Raw genomic sequence first — 19731 nt, 5'->3', positions numbered from 1 at the left:
ATGGCTTTGGTAAAATGAAAGCTGAGATGTGATTGGTTGCTATAAGCAACACAGAGAATCTAATATACTATACAAAACCGCGCCATAAATCTCCTCCACGTGATCAGGAGATCGAATAACATCTGTAAATCCGCAGGTAATTCTCCTCATTGTTTCCCTCGTTTATATAGAAGAGGGCGGGGACTGCAGCGACTGAAGCTTCTGATTGGTCGGCGATAGGAGCAGCAAGCCGTAGGCGGGAATTACAGCGCGCTCCTAGACAAAGAGCTGATTGGCTCATCCCACTAGGGGGCGGAGCTGCAATGTCCTCCGCTGCCAGGTCTTGGGGAAAACCTACCAACGCTCGCCGGAAGTGACGTCTTGCCGGAAGTAGGTAATGTTTCCTGTTTTTCTGTTTTTTTTTTTTTTTTTTATTTCTACCGAGCACCGGGGGTTTACGTGACGTAAGTGACCGGGAAATGACTGGGCGGCGCTAGTTATAGCCTCAGTGTACTGTATATAAGAGAGCTGGGCGCCATGTGGCTGTTGTGGGACTACAACTCCCAGCATGCACTGTTGGAGGACTTGTAGTGTGGAGCTCCAGCCTGTAGCATTGGCCCCTGACTGGGGATGAGTGCAGTGAATTTTGTGTCCCTGGCTGGGACTTATAGTGCAGCACCATATGGAAACCCTCTGAGCATACTGGGACTTGTAGTTCTCATATATCCTAGAGCCACATGGTCCCTCTGTAATATAAGTGCTGGAGTATATGGTACAGATGGGGGTCCAAGCTTCATGCTGTGCATTGAGGTTTTGTCTGCCATATAGATGAGTGTCCCCCAACCTGTGGCTGCACTACAACCCCCAGCATGCCCTGACAGCCGTCACATGCTGGGAGTTGTAATTTTGCAACAGGTTAGGGAATATGGTGCCAAAATGGCGGCCCCCGTCTCAAAACTACAATTCCCATCATGCCTGGACAGCCAAAGCTTTAGCTTCGGCTGTCCAGGCATGATGGGAATTGTAGTTCTGCAATGGCCACCAGTTTGGCAGCCTGCATTAGACCAAAGGCTATCAGGGCATGCTGGGAGTTGTAGTTCTGCAATGGCCACCAGATTGCCACTCTGCATTAGACCAAAGGCTATCAGGGCATGCTGGGAGTTGTAGTTTTTTGTCCTAGTATCTCTATTCGTCTTTCATAGGCCGGCGACACGATGGCGACTCCAGTGAGCGCGCAGTGCTCCAGCAAGACGTGGGAGCTGAGCCTGTACGAGCTGCACCGCACACCGCAGGTAACCTCTCCCATAAGAGACCATTGTAGCTTCTTGTATCTCGTCTCTTGAACGTCCGGTAACGGTTATGTGATGTGTCTGCAGGAAGCCATCATGGACGGTACGGAGATCGCGGTGTCCCCTCGGAGCCTTCACAGCGAGCTCATGTGCCCCATCTGCCTGGACATGCTGAAGAACACAATGACAACCAAAGAATGCCTGCACCGCTTCTGCTCCGACTGTATCGTCACCGCGCTGCGCAGCGGGTCAGTATTGTCACACCGTCCATGGTGCAGGAGCATCCTCCTATATAACCTCACACATTATGCTAGTGGATGGAGGAATACACTGGCCTGCACGGCCCCCCAGGGTTGGTCCCTGAAATACTCCATAAATGTCTGATAGGAGATAGTTCTGGTGCTTGGACCCCAACTATAATAGTCTGTGATAGACTTAGGGCCCTATTCCACGGGACGATTATCGTTCGCATAATCGTTAACGATAAACGATCCAAACGGCCGCTATTACAAAAGACCTGAAATCGTTCACCCATTTACATGGAAATATCGTTACTTATGATCGTTCTTGCAGTCGTCTTGTTGTCGCTATTGCGCTCGTCACTACTGCGAACGACTTATTCTGTGCGAACGAGCAACGATAAAAATAGGTCCAGGTCTTATTAACCGATCAACGATTTCTCATTCGGTCGTTAGTCGTTAACTGCTATTCAGCCGAACGATTATCGTTTAGATTCGAACAATTTAACGATAATCTGAACGATAATCATCCGATGGAATAAGGCCCTTAGGGCCCTATTACACGGAGCAATAATTGGCTGACTCGACCGATTATCGTTCTGTGTAATAGGGACAAGAATCAGTCGATGATAATGATCATGTCTTTAGGTCCAGACCAAAAATCATCGGCCACCGACTGTGCATCACTACATGTAATAATGATGTACGGCTGACGGTTAACAATTGAATAAACTGTTACATCTCCTCTCCACGCTCCCTGCCCTCTCCTGCCCCCTGCGTTCACTGGTCCAGGACAGTGATTGGCTGAGCGGCCTGTCAACTCAGATAGACTGCGGTTACGGGAGTGAAAACAGGGCAATAAAAGACTGGGGGCGTACAGAGGTATGAACAATTTAGGGAAAGGGATGCTTGGACATCGCTAATGATGTCCATGCAGCCCTAGCTAAACGATCATCAAGCCCCATAATAGACTCAGTAAAGGGTCCATTTGCACAGAAAGATTATCTGACAGATTATCTGCCAAATATTTGAAGCCAAAGCCAGAAGGGGATTTGAAACAGGAAAAATCTCAGCTTTCCTTTATGACCTGATCTGTTTATAGTCTGTTTTTGGCTTTGGCTTCAAATCTTTGGCAGATAATCTTTCTGTGTAAATGGACCCAAAGGAGTGCTGATCTAGCACATTGGTCTCCTTTACATTAATTGATCGGCCCTTCTAATAGGACCCCAATTCCTCCTCTTCCTCACCTTTGTGCTGACCTAAAAGCCTGAAGCATGATCTTATGACTGCCCCATGTGGGGCACAGCTCCATACATTTAATAGTGGCTGAACCTGGTATTGCAGCTCATTAGTTTTTTCACTTCTGTGGAACAGTCAATTACTATACAGACCATCAGGAAACTACTCTAGAGTAAGGTAAAGAGAGAACATTGATGGAATAATGTAAAGTATAACAAGTTATAATATTTTAAATCTCTAGGAACAAGGAGTGCCCCACGTGCAGGAAGAAGTTGGTCTCAAAACGTTCGCTTCGCCCAGATCCCAATTTCGATGCTTTAATTTCTAAGATCTACCCCAGCCGAGACGAGTACGAAGCACATCAGGACCGAGTCCTTGCAAAGCTGAGCCGGCTACACAACCAGCAGGCTCTGAGCAGCAGCATCGAGGAGGGCCTCAAAATGCAAGCCATGAACAGGTAGACGGTCTATGAGCCGATGAGGAGTGATCAGGGAGGCTGAGGTATATGTCCATACACTTATAACCGTGTCCCATCACTATACTAGGGCACAGAGAGTGCGGAAACACCAGCAAGAATCAGACAACACAACGTTCAGCGGTGGAGAAGATAACTGTGACAGCCGCTCGCATGTCAGTAACCCGTCTGTACACAGCAACCAGGAGGCAGGGCCAAGCCGTAAGAGGTCCAGAGCCTCGGAGGATTCTGGGGCAGAGCCTGACATGTCACACGAGGGCGGGGTGAGAAGTCCGGATCCACAAGGAGTAGGCGAAGCAGGCAGCGAGATTGAGCTGGTGTTCAGGGCCCATCCTCTGCTGGTGGAGAAGGACGGTTACAGCCAAACAAGGTGACACCTCTGTTCATGGAGTCAATTCAATGGGATTATACCCTCCCTCAGAAACTGCACCATGCTTGTCCATAGAGAGATCTCATAGAGGTCAGCCCTGGTGACCACATGTTTTTTCCAAACTACTGAGACCGAATGCATTGTTGTACTAACATCTGTTCCTAAAGGGGTAGTGCAGTGCTTAAAAGTTATTCACTAAATAACACACATTACAAAGTTATACAACTTTGTAATGTGTGTTATGTAAGTGAATGGCCCCCACCCCCGGAAGTGTGATACTCACCAGATTACTGTCGACCCCGGCCGCCATCTTGGGTCGAACGACGTCATCTTCGGGAGGCCAGCCGGACCGCTCCAGCCATCCCTCAAATCGGCCCCCCTCTGCCGCGTTATCAGCTGCTCAGCCGCGATTGGCTGAGCTGTGCTCAGCCAATCGCGGCTGAGCAGCTGATAACGCGGGGAGGGGGGGGGGCTGGAGCGGTCTGGCCTGATTCCCGAAGATGGCATTGTTCGACCCAGGATGGCGGTTGGGGTCGACAGTAATCTGGTGAGTATACTGCACCTCACTTCCAGGGGTGGGGGGACACGGGGAAAGGGGCCTTTCACTTACATAACACACATTACAGAGTTGTATAACTTTGTAATGTGTGTTATTTTGTGAATAATTTTTAAACGCCGCTTTACCCCTTTAATAAGTTTCATATCAAGATAGTTTGGTCCCGCTATGGGAGGACTCTGCTCACATTTGCAGCTTTTGACCACTTCTTCTTCCTCCAGGTTTGTGAAGACCACCGCCAACGCCACGGTTGATCACCTTTCCAAATATTTGGCTCTTCGCATTGCCCTGGAGGAGCAGGCCCAGAGAGGCGGAGCGGACGGAGTGACTCTGGGGGAGGTCAGCGAGAAGCAGTATACAATATATATCTGTGCGGGGGCTGCAGGAGGACAGTATACGGTGAGTACAGTCTGTATAGGAAGGATGTATACGTCTCTGTGCTCATCTGGAGATGATTATTCAATATAGTCGCAGAACCGGCTGCACACCCCTTCCTTCCTCTCCGTACAGCTACTTCAGATGTTCAGCATGTCACATCCAGAATACAGGCTGGTAACCACAGGTACAACACACTTCTCTGAATGTGACCTATCTCTGATGTTGAGTAACTGTACTTTATAGTAAACTCAACTGGTCAAAGGGGTCATCCCAAGTTTAAAACGTATTACCTATACACGGGATAGGCAACTGTATCTGATTGCTGGAGATCTTACTGCTGGGACCCCCCCTTTGTCTTGTCCCATAGAGACAGTCACTCCATTCACATGGGGGTCCCAGTGATCAGACCCCCACCATTCACCTACGTATCACCTACCTGTAGATAGATGATTAGTTTTAATCTTGGGTTATAATTTTAAGGTTTAACTTTAATTTTTCTTCCTGTCCACAGACCCTGAATGGTTCATTAACGCTTGAGCTGGTCAATGAGAAGTATTGGAAGGTGAGCAAACCCCTGGAGCTGTACTACGCCCCGACCAAGGAGCAGAAGTAACCGCTGACCCCAGACAGTGGGGAAATGGACTGGAAAAAAAAAATGAAAAGACTGATGTTTCTACCATGTGTGAAGGCAGCAGGGATTGTGGGAGTGTGTAGCATTCTGGGTAGAGACCCTTGGGTACAATGGAGGGCAACATTATGAAGACACCTCCCCCGCACAGTGACGCTGTACAGAAGAGGGTGACAGCCCACCCTGGTGAAGGAGCACAATGAAGCAGAGTGACGTGATGGCCCCCGCCATAGGCAGCTTCGCTACCCCAACCTGCACCATAAGTCACGCAGCGATCCGGCCGAGCGTCCGCCACACGTTACACTTCTATCCCGTCAGCGGCACAAGTCCTCGCCATCCTCCTCATCCGTTGTGCTCCTTGGTTTTTTTTCTGTGGGATCTCATTAATTTATACGACATATACTATATTCTGCTGGTATTTTCCTAAGATTGTAATAGTTTTTATACTAGATCATTTACTTTTTAGAATTTTCTTTGCTTTTTTGTGTCTAGGAAAACAAGCAGCGGCAGCAATATATACTTTCTCTACCGAGCCTGAAGTCACGTCTCATGTTCTTACCCAGACAGCGGGCTTCCATCTGCCAGCGGGGCCTTTATTCTGTGACCTGTTGTATATTAGCTGCCATACACGGCTGACCGTTTAAAGGGGAACTATAAGCAGGTTAGACTAATTTAACCTGCTGATATGTTCCTATTGCTGAGGAGGAAGGTATGTCTATTACCTTTTCTCCTTGGTGCTTTTTCTATTGCAGTTAGTTGCCTGCTGCATGGTCTGGTAAGACTGTTAGGAGCACTAGGGGGCTGTTAGGCGCTCTGCCCACCTTCATAGTGCCAAACCGTCCGGGGGTGGATCAGTGCTTTGGGGGATGGGCAGTGCTTCTAACAGTCTAACCGGATCATGAAGTGCCCAACAAACTGCGCCAAGGGCCAAGGAAGAAGGTGAGGATATAAGTCAATGCTATAGAGGAATGGCTGAGTTTTTGTTAAAGAGTCACTGTCGTGAAATTTCTTTTTGCAGAAATCAATAGTACAAGCGATTTTAAGAAACTTTGTAATTGGGTTTATTTGCGGAAAAATGAATTTTTATCATGAAAAAGCAGTTTGAAGCTCTCCCCCATCTTCATTGTTCTCCTATGGAGAGAGAAAATACAGGCACCAAAGCAGGACAACTAAGAGTTAATTAAAAGCTACATTACCCTCTGTCCTCTCTCCTCTGATGTCACCACTGACCTATCTGACCTCTGAATAGCTCCCCCACTGACTAATCCTTTGTTCTCTGTTTTCTGCTGAGGACATTTCTCCTACGGCTCTTTTCCACTCTCCATAGAACAGACAGAACGCGTCTGATTGAGATTTCCTGATTCTGAGCAGTGGATGACAGAAAGGAAAGGGGGGGGGTGACCTGGGAAAAGGCTTTTTACATGTAGATAATGGCATATTTGCCTAATAAACCTGATTACAAAGTTTCTTAAAATCGCCTGGACTATTTATTTCTGCAAAAACTAAATTTAAAGACAGTGACTCTTTAAGCATGCACAGGTGTCAGACAAACACTACCTGACACGTGACATGATATAGAAGGTCGTAAACTTGGCCCAAAGCCCAGCCCCACACCTACTTCTAGAGTGGTGGTCCAAATTTCTTTAGGGCCTTATTAGACAGTGATGCTCTTACAGATCCTATTACACGGCCTGAGCATTGGGTGGCAAGAGCTACACTAGGAAGACTAACCTATATATAATACCATATTTACCTCCGATATCTCCTGGCATAGAGGGGCTGCTGTAATTGTGATAAAAACACAAGTGCCAGTATAGAAAAGACTGGAGTGGTGAGCACCACAGCAGTGTCTACAGCAGGGGGGTAACACTCGGGCCCTCCAGCTTTAGCTGTCTAGGCATGATGGGAGCTGTAGTTTTGTAACAACTGGGGGGCCTGAGTTTGATACCTTTGGTCTACAGGGTCTTTTTATTTTTACCTTACTTACTTAGTTTTAAAAACCTTAAAGGGGATGTGTCACCTAAATTTTCTTTTACTGAGTCAGATACCAAAACTTGTTCTTTTATTTTAATGTTTCTATTGTTGAACTTTAATTTTTATTTATTTTACGTATTGTACATTATGGGGGCTGCCATATTGCCTGGGCTGTTTTTAACAGCATTTAGTGACATGCTTTACAGCAAGACTCGTGGATATAGATGATAATAGCCAGACCCTGTCCCCTTGAGATGAATGTGAGACATTACTGAGCGTGCTCTGTGACCCTTGTAAAGGTCATTCCACAGGGAGCTGCTAGGGTCTCCTCTATCGACTGGTGTCACATGACTCTGCAATGCTGTACAGATCACTTTACAGCAATCTCCTCTTATCACAATGGGACTAAATCCCATACCATAAAGGGACCTCTCTAGGCAAGCCCCGCCCTGGACGAATTTAATTGGCTGCTCTACTCCTTGCTTCCTAGCAGCCAAAATCAGACCCTGCTGGACCCCCGATCCTAATCCGAACGGTTAGGGTTGGGGGTCGGATTAGGGTTACTACCAAACTGCTTAACTATCCCCTGCTCAAACAACCCTAACCCTCAGGGTTGGTGCTAATCAGGAGGGCTAGGGTTAGGGTTGGGGCTGTGGGGAGGGTTAGAACATGAGAAATCAGTGGGACCTAACCCTAATCTGACCCCCAACCCTAAAACTAAATGTTTGGCAGGGTCTAATTTTGGCTGCTAGGAAGCCCAGAGTGTAGCAGCCAATGAAATCTTTAGACACTACCTTAACACAACAGGAAGTCTTCGCTTAGTTTTATCCCCAGTGGTGAAAATGAAAACTGCAAGATCTCCAAAGTCACCAAAAATTCTTAAAAAAAAATGTTTAACATAAAAACATTTATACAATAAGGCATTTTGTGATGACACATTCCCTTTAACATAAGTTTTGATCAGTGGGGTTAACAGAGCTGAGACCCCCCCCCCCCCCCCCAATATCGCCAGAACGAAGGTGGAGATGTGATCAGTGCTGCCCCTTTGTTTCTGATAAATCCATAAAGTGAACGTTCATCAAAGCAGAGACAATGGGAACAACAAAGGGCAAAGCGCTCAACAGGGAAGCTCCGCCCCTTTCTGCTAGAGATCCGCGGAGGTCCGTGCGCTGAGTCTTCTGACAAGTAACCAATGGACAAGTCTGAGCACTGACTTCTTACACTTTATTACAGACACATTTACCATTTTAAATTAAGAACATTACAAGACATTGCACGAGACGTTAGTGTAGATCATATGATACAGTATGTGACAATCCAGATCCCGGCCTCCTCAGAAGTTTGGTTTGTGTTTCTTCAGCTCAACCATCAGGTGATGGAGATTGATCAGTTCTGAGCAAACCGGCAGATTTCTGAGCGGGGGCTGGGAGAGAATCTTATGGAAACGGTGATAGTACTGGATCAGCTGGGTGAGCGCCCCCTGCAGGAGAGAAACGGAATTGGTAAAATCAAAGTATTAAAATGTCACTGCCGTGTTTTGTTTTTTTTGCAGAAATCAGTAGTCCAGGTGATTTTAAGAAACCTTGTAATTGGGTTTATTAGGCAAATATGCCATTAACTGCATTCAAAAAGACTTTTCCCAGGTCCCTCCCCCCCTCTCTCATACACTGCTCATTATCAGGAAATCACATCTTGTTGCGTCAGATGTGCCCCTGTCTGTTCTATGGAGAGGGGAGAAAGGAGATTAGTCGGCAGCAGAGAAAAAAAGGATTACACAGCGGGACCTGTGTGAAAGCTGGTATTCAGAGGTCAGAGAGGTCAGTGCTGACTTTAGAGGAGATAGCCCAGTGATGTAGCTGTAAATTAACTCTTTGTTGTCCTGTTTTGGTGCCTCTTCTCTCTCCACAGACAACAATGAAGACGTGGGGAAGGGCTTCAAACTGCTTTTTCATGATAAAAATGCATTTTTCAGCTAATAAACCCAATTACAACGTTTCCTAAAATCGCCTGGACTATTGATTTCTGCAAAAAAATTAAAATAAATTAAAACAACAGGTACACTTTAAACGTTTAAGATGTGAGCTGCTATTTCTCCACCAATGGTTACATCTACTCTGAGAGGTGTTCTGCTATAAATTGTCTTTAATAGGAAATAACCTGCCTCCCTGAATATGAAAACACTGTCAGCAGCACAGAGTATTTCAGGGGATAAATATATGCAGATCAGTACTATGATTTATACCTGTTGCAGACACCTATTCTATGGCTGCACTTGTTTCTTCAGATCAAGGGTAGGGAACCTTGGCTCTCCAGCTGTTGCAAAACTACAACTCCCATCATGCCTGGACAGCCAAAGCTAAAGCTTTGGCTGTCCAGGCATGATGGGAGTTGTAGTTTTGCAACAGCTGGAGAGCCAAGGTTCCCTACCCCTGCTGTTGATGCTTTTTATGCTGGGATCATGACGTTTAGGTTGAATGGAGGAAAAAAGGGACTGACTGATCATCATATCCATCCTATTAGCTCTACAGGATATACAGGGCTCTCACCTGTATTATGCTGGTGCCGTTTTTGAAGTTGGTGAATGACCTCATGACGTCCTGACTTAGCGTCTCCACCGCCTGTTTCCATGTAGAAGAGAAGCCGCGCACCAGCAGAGCCACACGAGCTAAAAGAAGGAAGCAAAGCGGTCAGGAGCAGAGTCCCTCCCCTATAGATGGTCGCCATCACAGCGTCACCCACCTTCCTCGCTCCGGAGCCGATCCTGCTGCCCCTTCTCTATAAGAGCTTCAGATTCTTTCACAAAGGCAATCATTCCCCCGAAGGACGGAGACAGGATCTCTTCTATAAACTCCTAATTTAGAGATGAGAAGTCAGGCTAATGCAGTAAAGTACAGTAAAGTGCTGCTGCTGTAAAGTTACTGACCTGTGTCCGTGCGGACAGAAGCTGCTGAAAACTTTCCACCTCTTTACTGTCAGAAGACGCCCGTTCCTTTAAATAAGTAATAAGAACAATGATGACTGAGCTGGGGGGGGGGGGGGTCATGGAGAGATGAGCGGTATCGGGGCGCCCGGCACTCACCATCAGCACGCTAAGCATCATATCGTAGTTATTTATCAGGAAGATGAGCTGCTCCTTACGAGATGAGAACTCGGCCGCCATCCGCAGGACAAAATTCTCCACCTCAACCTGAAATGATGGAGAAAAGGAAAATAGGTTGTGTACGTGTCGTTCTCACATATGGCCTTTACTATATCCCCCACGTCCTATAGGAAGGTACCTGCAGCTGACCCAGGAGGACGTTCGTCTTCTCGTTTGGAAATGTCTGGTTTATGCTGACAATGGCCGACGAGAACTCAGCGTAACGACGGGTTATCTGTGAGCAAGACAGAGAAAACATGTCACATACACAGAATTAACCATATGTTCACCCCTAAGAGTGTTATATACAATTCTCTGTATTATACTGCAGAGCTGCAATCCCTGTTCTGCTGGTGGGGTCACTGTGTACATACATTACATTACTGATCCTGAGTTACATCCTGTAATATACTCCAGAGCTGCACTCACTATTCTGTTGGTGGGGTCACTGTGTACATACATTACATTACTGATCCTGAGTTACATCCTGTATTATACTCCAGAGCTGCACTCACTATTCTGTCACTTTCCCCTTTACATTTGATCAGTGATGTCCTACATATAATATAAAATAGAAGATCTTACATAGTGTGGTCTCGTGTCCAGAGTCCCCAGTCTCTGGGGGTCCGTGTTCCGGATACTCTGTATATTCAGCTCTAATATATGCTGGAAACGGGGCCACAACATCTCCAGCAGAGCGTCCCAGTACCTGTCAGGGTACAATAGTAGTTACTAGCAGCATATACTATATCTATAGTGCTCCGTTCTCTACCATCAAAAGGAGGATCAGACTGCATATGGTCTGTTTGTAGTCTGTTCCCATGGAGACACATAGGTCTGCATAACTAAAGCTGCTTAAACAAAAACTTGCATGCATTAACAGTATACCCCAAACTGTGGCTCTCCAGCTGTTGCAAAACTACAACCTCCATCATGGGCTGACAGCCGAAGGCCGAAGGCTGTCAGGGCATGATGGCGGTTGTAGTTTTGCAACAGCTGGACAGCTGGAGGTTGGGGAATTGTTAGATACATGTTGATACCGTCCCTGTATACCCCCTATGAGTCTCACTTGTCGATGGCGGGAATGTCCCTCCTCTGAGCGATGCCCTTGAATCGGAGCACAATGTGTATGCACAGGAAGATGGCGATGCTGTCGTAGCAGTCAGAGACATAGGAGTCAATGTGCTTCTGTATACAGAGAAAGAGAGGTTTGTGTATTAGCCTCACAGATATCTACCCTGATCACATGTGGGGGGCTCCATCAACTCACCAGGAACATGGACAGACTCCGGCCCATCACCGCATTGAATAACTCCTGTGCTGCTGTGCCGCTCACCAGGAAGAAGTCGGACAAGAAGAGGAACTCTCGGCAGCTGTTGTCCAGGAGGGCGTAGTGCTGACTGCGGAACAGAGACTCAAACGGGTACTGGAGAGAGAAAATGGGGTGAAGGTGGCGTCACAGTAACACAGCGCCATATATACCGCCCCCTCTCTGCATATAGTAGTCATAGACCGCCACACAGACCTCTCAATCCCTCACGTGTTTCACCAATTATCACATGGAAACCAATCCAGCGTGTTCCTACTGAGCTGATGGCAGATTTCAGATGTCTAGGACCATGCTGTCACCACTACCTCTGACCTATAACCTTTGACCTCTTCACTTACCCGGACGTCGCTCCGCTGCGCTGTGTGCGGCACAATGATCGGACCCTCCAGCTCGGTTGGACTTATGATGGCCGCCCTGTTTCCGACGGTGAACACTGTGTTCTTGTTCCGTAAAGCCGGTTTCGAGAAGAAGCGTGTCTCAGAGTTAAGGAAAATAGATGGACGCCTCAGTATGGCTGATAGCAGCGATGATAGGAGCGGTGATCCCACAGGGAAGACATGACAGAGAGGATGGGAAACAACACAAGAGAGGGAAGGTGATGAACGGGAGAAGCCAATATGGAGGACGTCGGAGAGCTACTGAGGCAGCAGAGGATGGTCATGGGGAGGCAGGGATCAGAATAAGGGGGTGAAGATCAGGGGGGACAAGGTTAAGCATGGGGTACCAGGATCAGGATAAGGGGACACTGGTAAGGGTGAGGGGACACAAAGGCAGGATGGTGGGGGGGGCACAGGTAAGGATGGAGGGGACACAGGTGAGGATGGAGGGGACACAGGTGAGGATGGAGGGGACACAGGTCAGGACGGAGGGACAGGGATCAGCATGGGGGGACACAGGTCAGGACGGAGGGGACACAGGTCAGCATGGGGGGGCACAGGTCAGGACAGAGGGGACACAGGTCAGCATGGGGGGGCACAGGTCAGGATGGAGGGGACACAGGTCAGGATGGAGGGGACACAGATCAGCATGGGGGGACACAGGTCAGGATGGAGGGGACAGAGGTCAGCATGGGGGGGCACAGGTCAGAATGGAGGGGACACAGGTCAGGACGGAGGGGACACAGGTCAGCATGGGGGGGCACAGGTCAGGATGGAGGGGACACAGGTCAGGACGGAGGGGACATAGGTCAGCATGGGGGGGCACAGGTCAGGTAACATGGCTCAGGATATCTTTTTTGGCAGTGTCCTCTATGCCCATCAGGTCGTCTTTCTCTGCCACTTCCTCGTACTGAAATCAAATAAAAATGAGAGTGAGACCCCATGAGAGGAGGAGGAGGAAAAAGACATTATTCCGCAATCACCGTACAACACAGCAGCACTGTATGTAATCCTACAGGACACATCCCTAATAACACCGCTCACACGCCTCTATTATGCTGGTGCCACATGGGATAGATCATAGATAGATCCAGGACAATGCGTCTACTGAAAAAGTAAATGAGGTAAAACATGGTGTCACATGACATCTTTATGGCTTCCAGCAACCGTTTAGCAACAGGGTTAGGCTAGGTTCACATTGCGTTTTCAGCATCCGTTTAACGGATCCGTTTTTTTTAACGTCCACAAAAATAGGGTCAGCAACGTTTTTTGGTCCGTTTTGGTCCGCCAAAAAAAACGGATCCGTTTTTTTTTATAATGGAAGTCAATGGAAAAACGGATGCACACAAATGAATCCGTTTTTTGCAATCCGTTTTTCATGCGTTTTTTGCAAAAAACGGATGCGTTAAACGGATGCTGAAAACGCAGTGTGAACCTAGCCTTACCGGACCTTACGCGTCCTAAGTCACATGACCTATGCAGATTATGTGACAGCACTATCCATCATCCTACAAAGTCCACCAATCAATATAGTACATTTTCCTGCACATAACTGGGGTCACATGATGCACTGGAGGGAAAGTATGACGCCATGCATAGACTATAGCGCAGTACTGCAGAGATGGGGGTGTACTCTCCTTAAAGCTATGAGTAACATCTCACTATTCTGCGGCCGTCTTGCTGTCATGTCTCCGCTTCCTCCATCCTCACCTGCACTTTCATAAGGCGGCTGGTATAAGACTTGAAGTAGGACAGGTAGACTTTGCTCATGGTCTCCACATACTCGTCCTGGATTTCCTGAGCCACAGATCTCTCGTTCCCCAGGAGGAATTGGTAGAAGAACCTTCAGAGAGACGAGGAACAATCAGTATATGGTATATATGGACCAGCAGACCTGTCCCTGCACTATACTGGATGGGGGAGGGAACCTTGGCTGTCCAGCTGTTGCAAAACTACAACTCCCATCATGCCTAAAGCCAAAGCTTTAGCTGTCTAGGCATGATGGGAGTTGTAGTTTTGCAACTGCTGGACAGCCAAGGTTCCCCACCCCTTAAGAATAGACATAAGCCCTGTATATATATCACACAACACTGTGGGTGGCCATATACTCACCTGTATTTCAGCAGTGCATTCTGGGGGATCTGGTAATTGGTCATAGGTTTCCGGAAGGAGTAGATCTTTTGCAGAATGAACTCCCGGACTTTGGCTACGGCCTGAAATCCAGATCAATAACATTATAACTGGGAGGATTATACAGAGCCATAGGGCAGATATACAGTGACCTCTGTGTCTATACCAGTAGAGCGGCCATTTTGCATGCTCACTGCAATCCACAGACAGGACCCAGATTGGGTCGCCCCCTTATATTACCTCCATGTTCCCCAATACAGGACGTGTCCACAGTTACAGCGTATATCCTGCCCAGTACACGTGTCCTGTTATATCCCAGGATGGAGGAGACGGGTACACACCTTTATCTTCAGCTTGTGCAGAGTGTCCTGTACGTCCCCGCAGGCCTGGGTGTCCCTGAACGCTTGTTCCTTCACGTAGTTTATCTTATTATTCAGCTCCTGTAGCTGCTCCACAAACTGCTGCTCTGTGACCGCGACGTCCAGGATGACGCTGCAACACAGGACCGTGGGTGATATCACATGTCTATGGGTGTCTATGGGTACTGTGCAATCTATGGGTGTCTATGGGTACGGTGTAATTCGTAGGCGTCTATGGGTACTGTGCAATCCATGGGCGTCTATGGGTACTGTGTAATTCGTAGGCGTCTATGGGTACTGTGCAATCTATGGGCGTCTATGGGTACTGCTCAATCCATGTGCGTCTATTGGTACTGTGCAATCTATGGGCGTCTATGGGTACTGTGTAATTTATGGGCGTCTATGGGTACTGTGCAATCTATGGGCGTCTATGGGTACTGTGCAATCTATGGGCGTCTATGGGTACTGTGTAATTTATGGGCGTCTATGCGTACTGTTCAATCCATAGGCATCTATGGGTACTGTGCAATCCATAGGCATCTATGGGTACTGTGCAATCCATAGGCATTTATGGGTACTGTGCAATCTATGGGCGTCTATGGGTACTGTGCAATCTATGAGCGTCTGTGGGTACTGTGCAATCTATGGATATCTATGGGTACTGTGCAATTAATGGGTGTCTATAGGTACTGAGCAGACTGGAAATAATACACCACTTCCTGCAGGACATACAGCAGCTGATAGGAACTGGAAGGCTCAAGATTTTTAATTAAAAGTAATTTACAAATATATATAAATTTCTGACACCAGTTGATTTAGTTGATCAGTCTGACTGATTTAATCGCCACTGAGGAAAGGGTTAATCTTGAGAACCCTGAAACGCGTTTGGCAAGTGACACTGGCGGACTAATACCCTATAGGATTAGTCACCGCAACTTTGATTAATTTTTCATAATTTTTTTAAAAATAATCATTTTAAAAATAATTCATTTCTATTGAAACTGTATCCTGGATCGCATGATTTCTCTGGGGGGTGCCCCAAATGAGATTTGCAACTGGCCATTTGTTCAAGCATCATCACTTCTATCACCCTGTCCCGGACGGAGTCACCTGGGATGATATCGAGGCTGCGACACCGCGCGCGAACAGATCCTCAGAACCACGAGGACGCGCTACAGGATCCCTCGATCGGCCGCTGAGCTACAGCCAGGGAAAAGGGAGACAACGACTCGGGACGGGTGAGAAGCGGTATTACCGCTACATTGTTTTTTAACCAGCGAACGCTGATTTTACTTGCAAGTATCACTGAGTACCAATATACTGTCACTAGATCTTTGTCTCTCCAAATTGGGAGATATCTGCGGGGAGGGATCTAATGAAACAGTACTGAACATCGGGAAGGACTAATAGTCCGAGGACAATTGTACACTCAGTAGGACTACAAGTCCAATCTTAACCAACTAAGGACTACAAGTCCATAAGCCCGAGGCATAGTCTAAAGCTGCTTGGGTAAAAAGTACATTGGAATCAGTGAACCACTAACACATTATCGCTATCGGCCGGCATCCAATGATACAATACATCATAGAGAGACTTTGTGATTTTACCTAACTTCACTATTTTTAACCCACATGTATATTGTTTAATGTTCTATGATAATATTTCTTTGACTATTGTATGGTTTTTTAATATATTTTAACATGATTAAATTGTTATAACTGTAGTCAGTTTACCAGTAATTAGAGGATAGGGATGGTGAGGTCTCGAGGACTAAAGATAATCATTTATTTCTTCAAGTATTTAGATGCAGCTGTCAACTTTGACAGCTGCATCGAAACACATAATTAGTAGCCGGGGTCCCAGGCTGCATATAGCACTCGGGTTCGTGGCAGTTTAGAGCGGGGTCGCCGCACGACCCCCCTCTGAACTCCCATAGCGGCACCAGGGCATACAGTAATGTCCTGGTGCAGCTATGGGTTAAAAGAAAACATTGGAGAACCCCTTTAAGGGTGTCTGTGGGTGCTCTCTGATCTATGGGTTCCTTAGAGTGTCTCTGTGTGCTCGGCAATCTATGGGTGCCCACAGGTGTGTCAGCTGCCATGTGCTGTGTGCACTGTGACCAGGCATCTCTGCATAGCTGCACACCATCTCCCCTGCATGTACCTTATCATAGTGTTGGGAATGATCAGCTCGTCCACCAGCTCGCTCAGCTCACTCCTCACCGTCTGGCGGTTCTTCAGCTTGATGTTCATGGCCAGTGACATCTCCTGTAAGGACTGGATCTCGGAGCTGATGGAGCTGAGGTCGGACTGGAAGCCGCCCAGCATGAGCCCCATCCTCTGTAAGAGACAACCGCAGTTACAGGAGGAAGGATGTGATGTGGATGCAGGTGTCTATCATCAGCCTCAGTGGTGCAGCCTCAGTGATGCAGCCTCAGCGGTGCAGCCTCAGTGATCTCAGCACAGACAGGTTATAGAGCGGGGCCTCTCACCTCTAGGATGGCGTCACAGGCGATGATCTGGTTATGGAGGGAGGCGATGTTCTGACTCTGCTCTATATCTATGAACAGGCTGAGGAAAAAGGCCCCAGAGAGATAGAAGAGACAGGGAGGACATGGCGGCGGGCGCGGAAAGGATACAGTCTCTGATGGACACGTGTTCTATCTGCTGCAGCTCCATCTCCACCTGCTTAGAATACTGCCGGAGGTCCACACCCTGCGAGGAGCGGGCGGAAGGATGGAGGACGATAGAGGACGGAACGCAGGGATGAGGAGAGAGAAATCACAGAATATAATCATGTACACTGTGCACCTGGATCCCCCTGCTTATATAACACAGCAGGACTACAGGCATCTACCCCCCCTTCCACCCCCAGGCCTCATGTACAGTCCATGTGCCTCGTGTACACCCATCCCCCCCCCCCACCGCCTCATGTACTGTCCATGTGCCTCATGTACACCCGTCACACCCCACCACCCACCCTCTTGTGCAGGCCCCCCCCCCCCTCGGCCTCATGTACATTCATCACCCCCCTCGGCCTCATGTACATCCATCGCCCCCTACCCCCCCCCCCCCCCCCCAGCCTCATGTACACCCGTCACACCCTACCACCCACCCTCTTGTACCGGCCCCCCTCCCCCCGGGTCTCATGTACATCCATCGCCCCCCTACCCTGGCCTCATGTACATCCATCGCCCGCCACCCTGGCCTCATGTACACCCGTCACACCCCACCACCCACCCTCTTGTGCAGGCCCCCCCCCCCCCCCTCGGCCTCATGTACATTCATCGCCCCCTCCCCCCCCCCGGCCTCATGTACACCCGTCACACCCCACCACCCACCCTCTTGTGCAGGCCCTCCCCCCGGGTCTCATGGTCTCATGTACATCCATCGCCCGCCACCCTGGCCTCATGTACACCCGTCACACCCCACCACCCACCCTCTTGTACCGGCCCCCCTCCCCCCGGTCTCATGTACAGCCCCCAATCTCCATAGCACTCACCGTCTTCAGGGCTTCCTGGACCAGGGCGTCCTCCAGGTTCTCCTGGATGTGGACTGAGAAGAGAGGAGGTAATGGATGAGATAGAAATGAAGGGTAAATAGATGGCGGCCACACCGGGCCCTGCTCCCACCGGCTCCCACAGGACACCAGAGAGAGGGGGCACAGCCACTGGTCAGACTGGTGATGTTCTGGAGTTTATAGATCACTACAACCACGGTGGACACATCCATCATCATCATCATCATCATCAGCTACACCGGCACCCAGAGCTTTATGGTTCTCAGAGCAAAGACAACACTCTGATCACTGGGGCCCCATGTATTGTGATTACCAGGGGGCCCCCCATGTATTGTGATCACTGGGGCCCCATGAATTGTGCTCATCAATGGGCTCCATGTATTGTGATCACCAGGGGGCCCCCCATGTATTGTGATCACCGGGACCCCCCATGTATTGTGATCACCAGGGGGCCCCCCATGTTTTATGATCATTGGGGCCCCATGTAATGTGATTACCAGGGGGCCCCCCATGTATTGTGATCACCAGGGGGCCCCCCATGTATTGTGATCACTGGGGCCCCATGTATTGTGATTACCAGGGGGCCCCCATGTATTGTGATCACCAGGGGGCCCCCCATGTATTGTGATCACCAGGGGGCCCCCCATGTATTGTGATCACCAGGGGGCCCCCATGTATTGTGATCACCAGGGGGCCCCCCATGTATTGTGATCACCGGGGCCCCCGTCACTGTTCTCCAGTTATAGTGAGGTCTTGCAGGCCAGATGGGGCGTTGGGCCGGGACATGTAGAGGAAAGAAAAGATGGAGACGCAGCGGTCAGATACTCAGATACTCACTGCTGACGGTGTCCAGGGTGATGTCATCAGAGGTCAGGTCCAGATCCCCGAGGTTAAGGGTCAATTCCTCCATCTGCAATAAGATGATCAGAGATCAGTAACACAGCAGAGGGTCCTGCACAGTGTAACAGGGACATCTCTATACCGTCACCTGAAGCAGGGAGGGGGTGTGTGGTATATACTGTATACACTCCAGTGTCAGGGGGTGTAGTAATGAAAGGTTTTCAGGACCTCTGCTTGCTGTCATTCATTGTTTACTCCCAGTGGAAGAAACCTGTACTGGTCATGTGACGGTCTTGGTCATGTGACGGTATACGTAATAGCCCTGATAACGGCTCTGTAATACGCCCCACACCCGTCCCGGCATATATATATTTCTATTGAATGACAGCAAGTAGAGATCCTGAAAACCCTTTAAATCTCCTAAACTGCAAGGAGTGATGGGACTTGTAGTTCCACTGCACCTGTCTGTGTTTGCCAACCTATGGCTCCAAAACTACAACTCCCAGCATGCCCTGACAGCCTTCCCCAACATAACACCACAGACACCCAATACTACAGCGGTGCTTCCCAGCTGTTGTGAAACTACAACTCCCAGCATGCCCTGACAGCCTTCCCCAACAAGAGACACCACAGACACCCAATACTACATCAGTGCTTCCCAGCTGTTGTAAAACTACAACTCCCAGCATGCCCTGACAGCTGGGAAACACTGCTGTAGTATTGAGCTGCTCATGGACAAGGATCCATCATCCATAGCAGCAGGCAGTGAATAGAACCATCTATCCCCCCCGCATCACCCTCCATCTCACCTCAGCCATCTCTGGGAGCTCAGGATTCCCCCAAAACAGAACACAAGCTCAACTTCCGGTTCTGCTTCCGGGTTCCAGACTACAATCCCCAGAAAGCTGTG

At 48.6% G+C, this 19731-nt stretch overlaps 2 protein-coding genes across 3 annotated transcripts; one reads left to right on the top strand and one right to left on the bottom strand.

Moving 5' to 3' along the window:
- Positions 1-277: 277 nt before the first annotated feature.
- RING1 (ring finger protein 1) lies at positions 278-5685 on the top strand. Of its 2 annotated transcripts, none has more exons than XM_069985446.1 (7): positions 278-373; positions 1182-1271; positions 1356-1516; positions 2988-3203; positions 3292-3591; positions 4369-4546; positions 5037-5685. In XM_069985446.1, the coding sequence occupies exons 2-7, from the start codon at positions 1194-1196 to the stop codon at positions 5136-5138; spliced, it is 1035 nt and encodes a 344-aa protein (XP_069841547.1). In that variant the 5' UTR covers positions 278-373; positions 1182-1193; the 3' UTR covers positions 5139-5685. The 2 variants fall into 2 exon arrangements, with proteins under 2 accessions (XP_069841547.1, XP_069841546.1); XM_069985445.1 differs by lacking the exon at positions 278-373 and adding an exon at positions 385-443.
- Positions 5686-8337: 2652 nt separating this feature from the next.
- On the bottom strand, positions 8338-19730 carry VPS52 (VPS52 subunit of GARP complex). Its single transcript, XM_069985443.1, has 20 exons — positions 19631-19730; positions 18819-18891; positions 17964-18016; positions 17101-17176; positions 16954-17021; positions 16626-16801; positions 14445-14595; positions 14086-14186; positions 13684-13816; positions 12826-12883; positions 11935-12068; positions 11537-11692; positions 11336-11454; positions 10852-10975; positions 10406-10501; positions 10207-10314; positions 10051-10116; positions 9867-9978; positions 9674-9792; positions 8338-8607 (listed from the first exon to the last, which is right to left on the bottom strand). Exons 1-20 carry the CDS (start codon positions 19637-19639, stop codon positions 8461-8463), a joined length of 2079 nt encoding a protein of 692 aa, XP_069841544.1. The 5' UTR covers positions 19640-19730; the 3' UTR covers positions 8338-8460.
- Between the last annotated feature and the right edge of the window lies 1 nt (position 19731).

This window comes from Dendropsophus ebraccatus, chromosome 10 (assembly GCF_027789765.1).
Source record: "Dendropsophus ebraccatus isolate aDenEbr1 chromosome 10, aDenEbr1.pat, whole genome shotgun sequence".
In the NCBI taxonomy this organism is placed as follows: domain Eukaryota; kingdom Metazoa; phylum Chordata; class Amphibia; order Anura; family Hylidae; genus Dendropsophus; species Dendropsophus ebraccatus.
The sequence above is the reverse complement of the archived record's forward strand: the minus strand, read 5'-3'. Positions and strand labels throughout refer to the sequence as shown.

Coding starts and splice junctions, on each gene's coding strand:
- VPS52 (XM_069985443.1), bottom strand. Junction 14,187..14,444: donor TGCACAAGCTGAAGATAAAG/GTGTGTACCCGT, acceptor TCTGGATTTCAG/GCCGTAGCCAAAGTCCGGGA. Junction 10,117..10,206: donor TGATGCTTAGCGTGCTGATG/GTGAGTGCCGGG, acceptor ACTTATTTAAAG/GAACGGGCGTCTTCTGACAG.
- RING1 (XM_069985446.1), top strand. CDS start 1,194: ATGGCGACTCCAGTGAGCGCGCAGTGCTCCAGCAAGACGTGGGAGCTG. Junction 3,204..3,291: donor AAAATGCAAGCCATGAACAG/GTAGACGGTCTA, acceptor TCACTATACTAG/GGCACAGAGAGTGCGGAAAC. Junction 3,592..4,368: donor GACGGTTACAGCCAAACAAG/GTGACACCTCTG, acceptor TTCTTCCTCCAG/GTTTGTGAAGACCACCGCCA.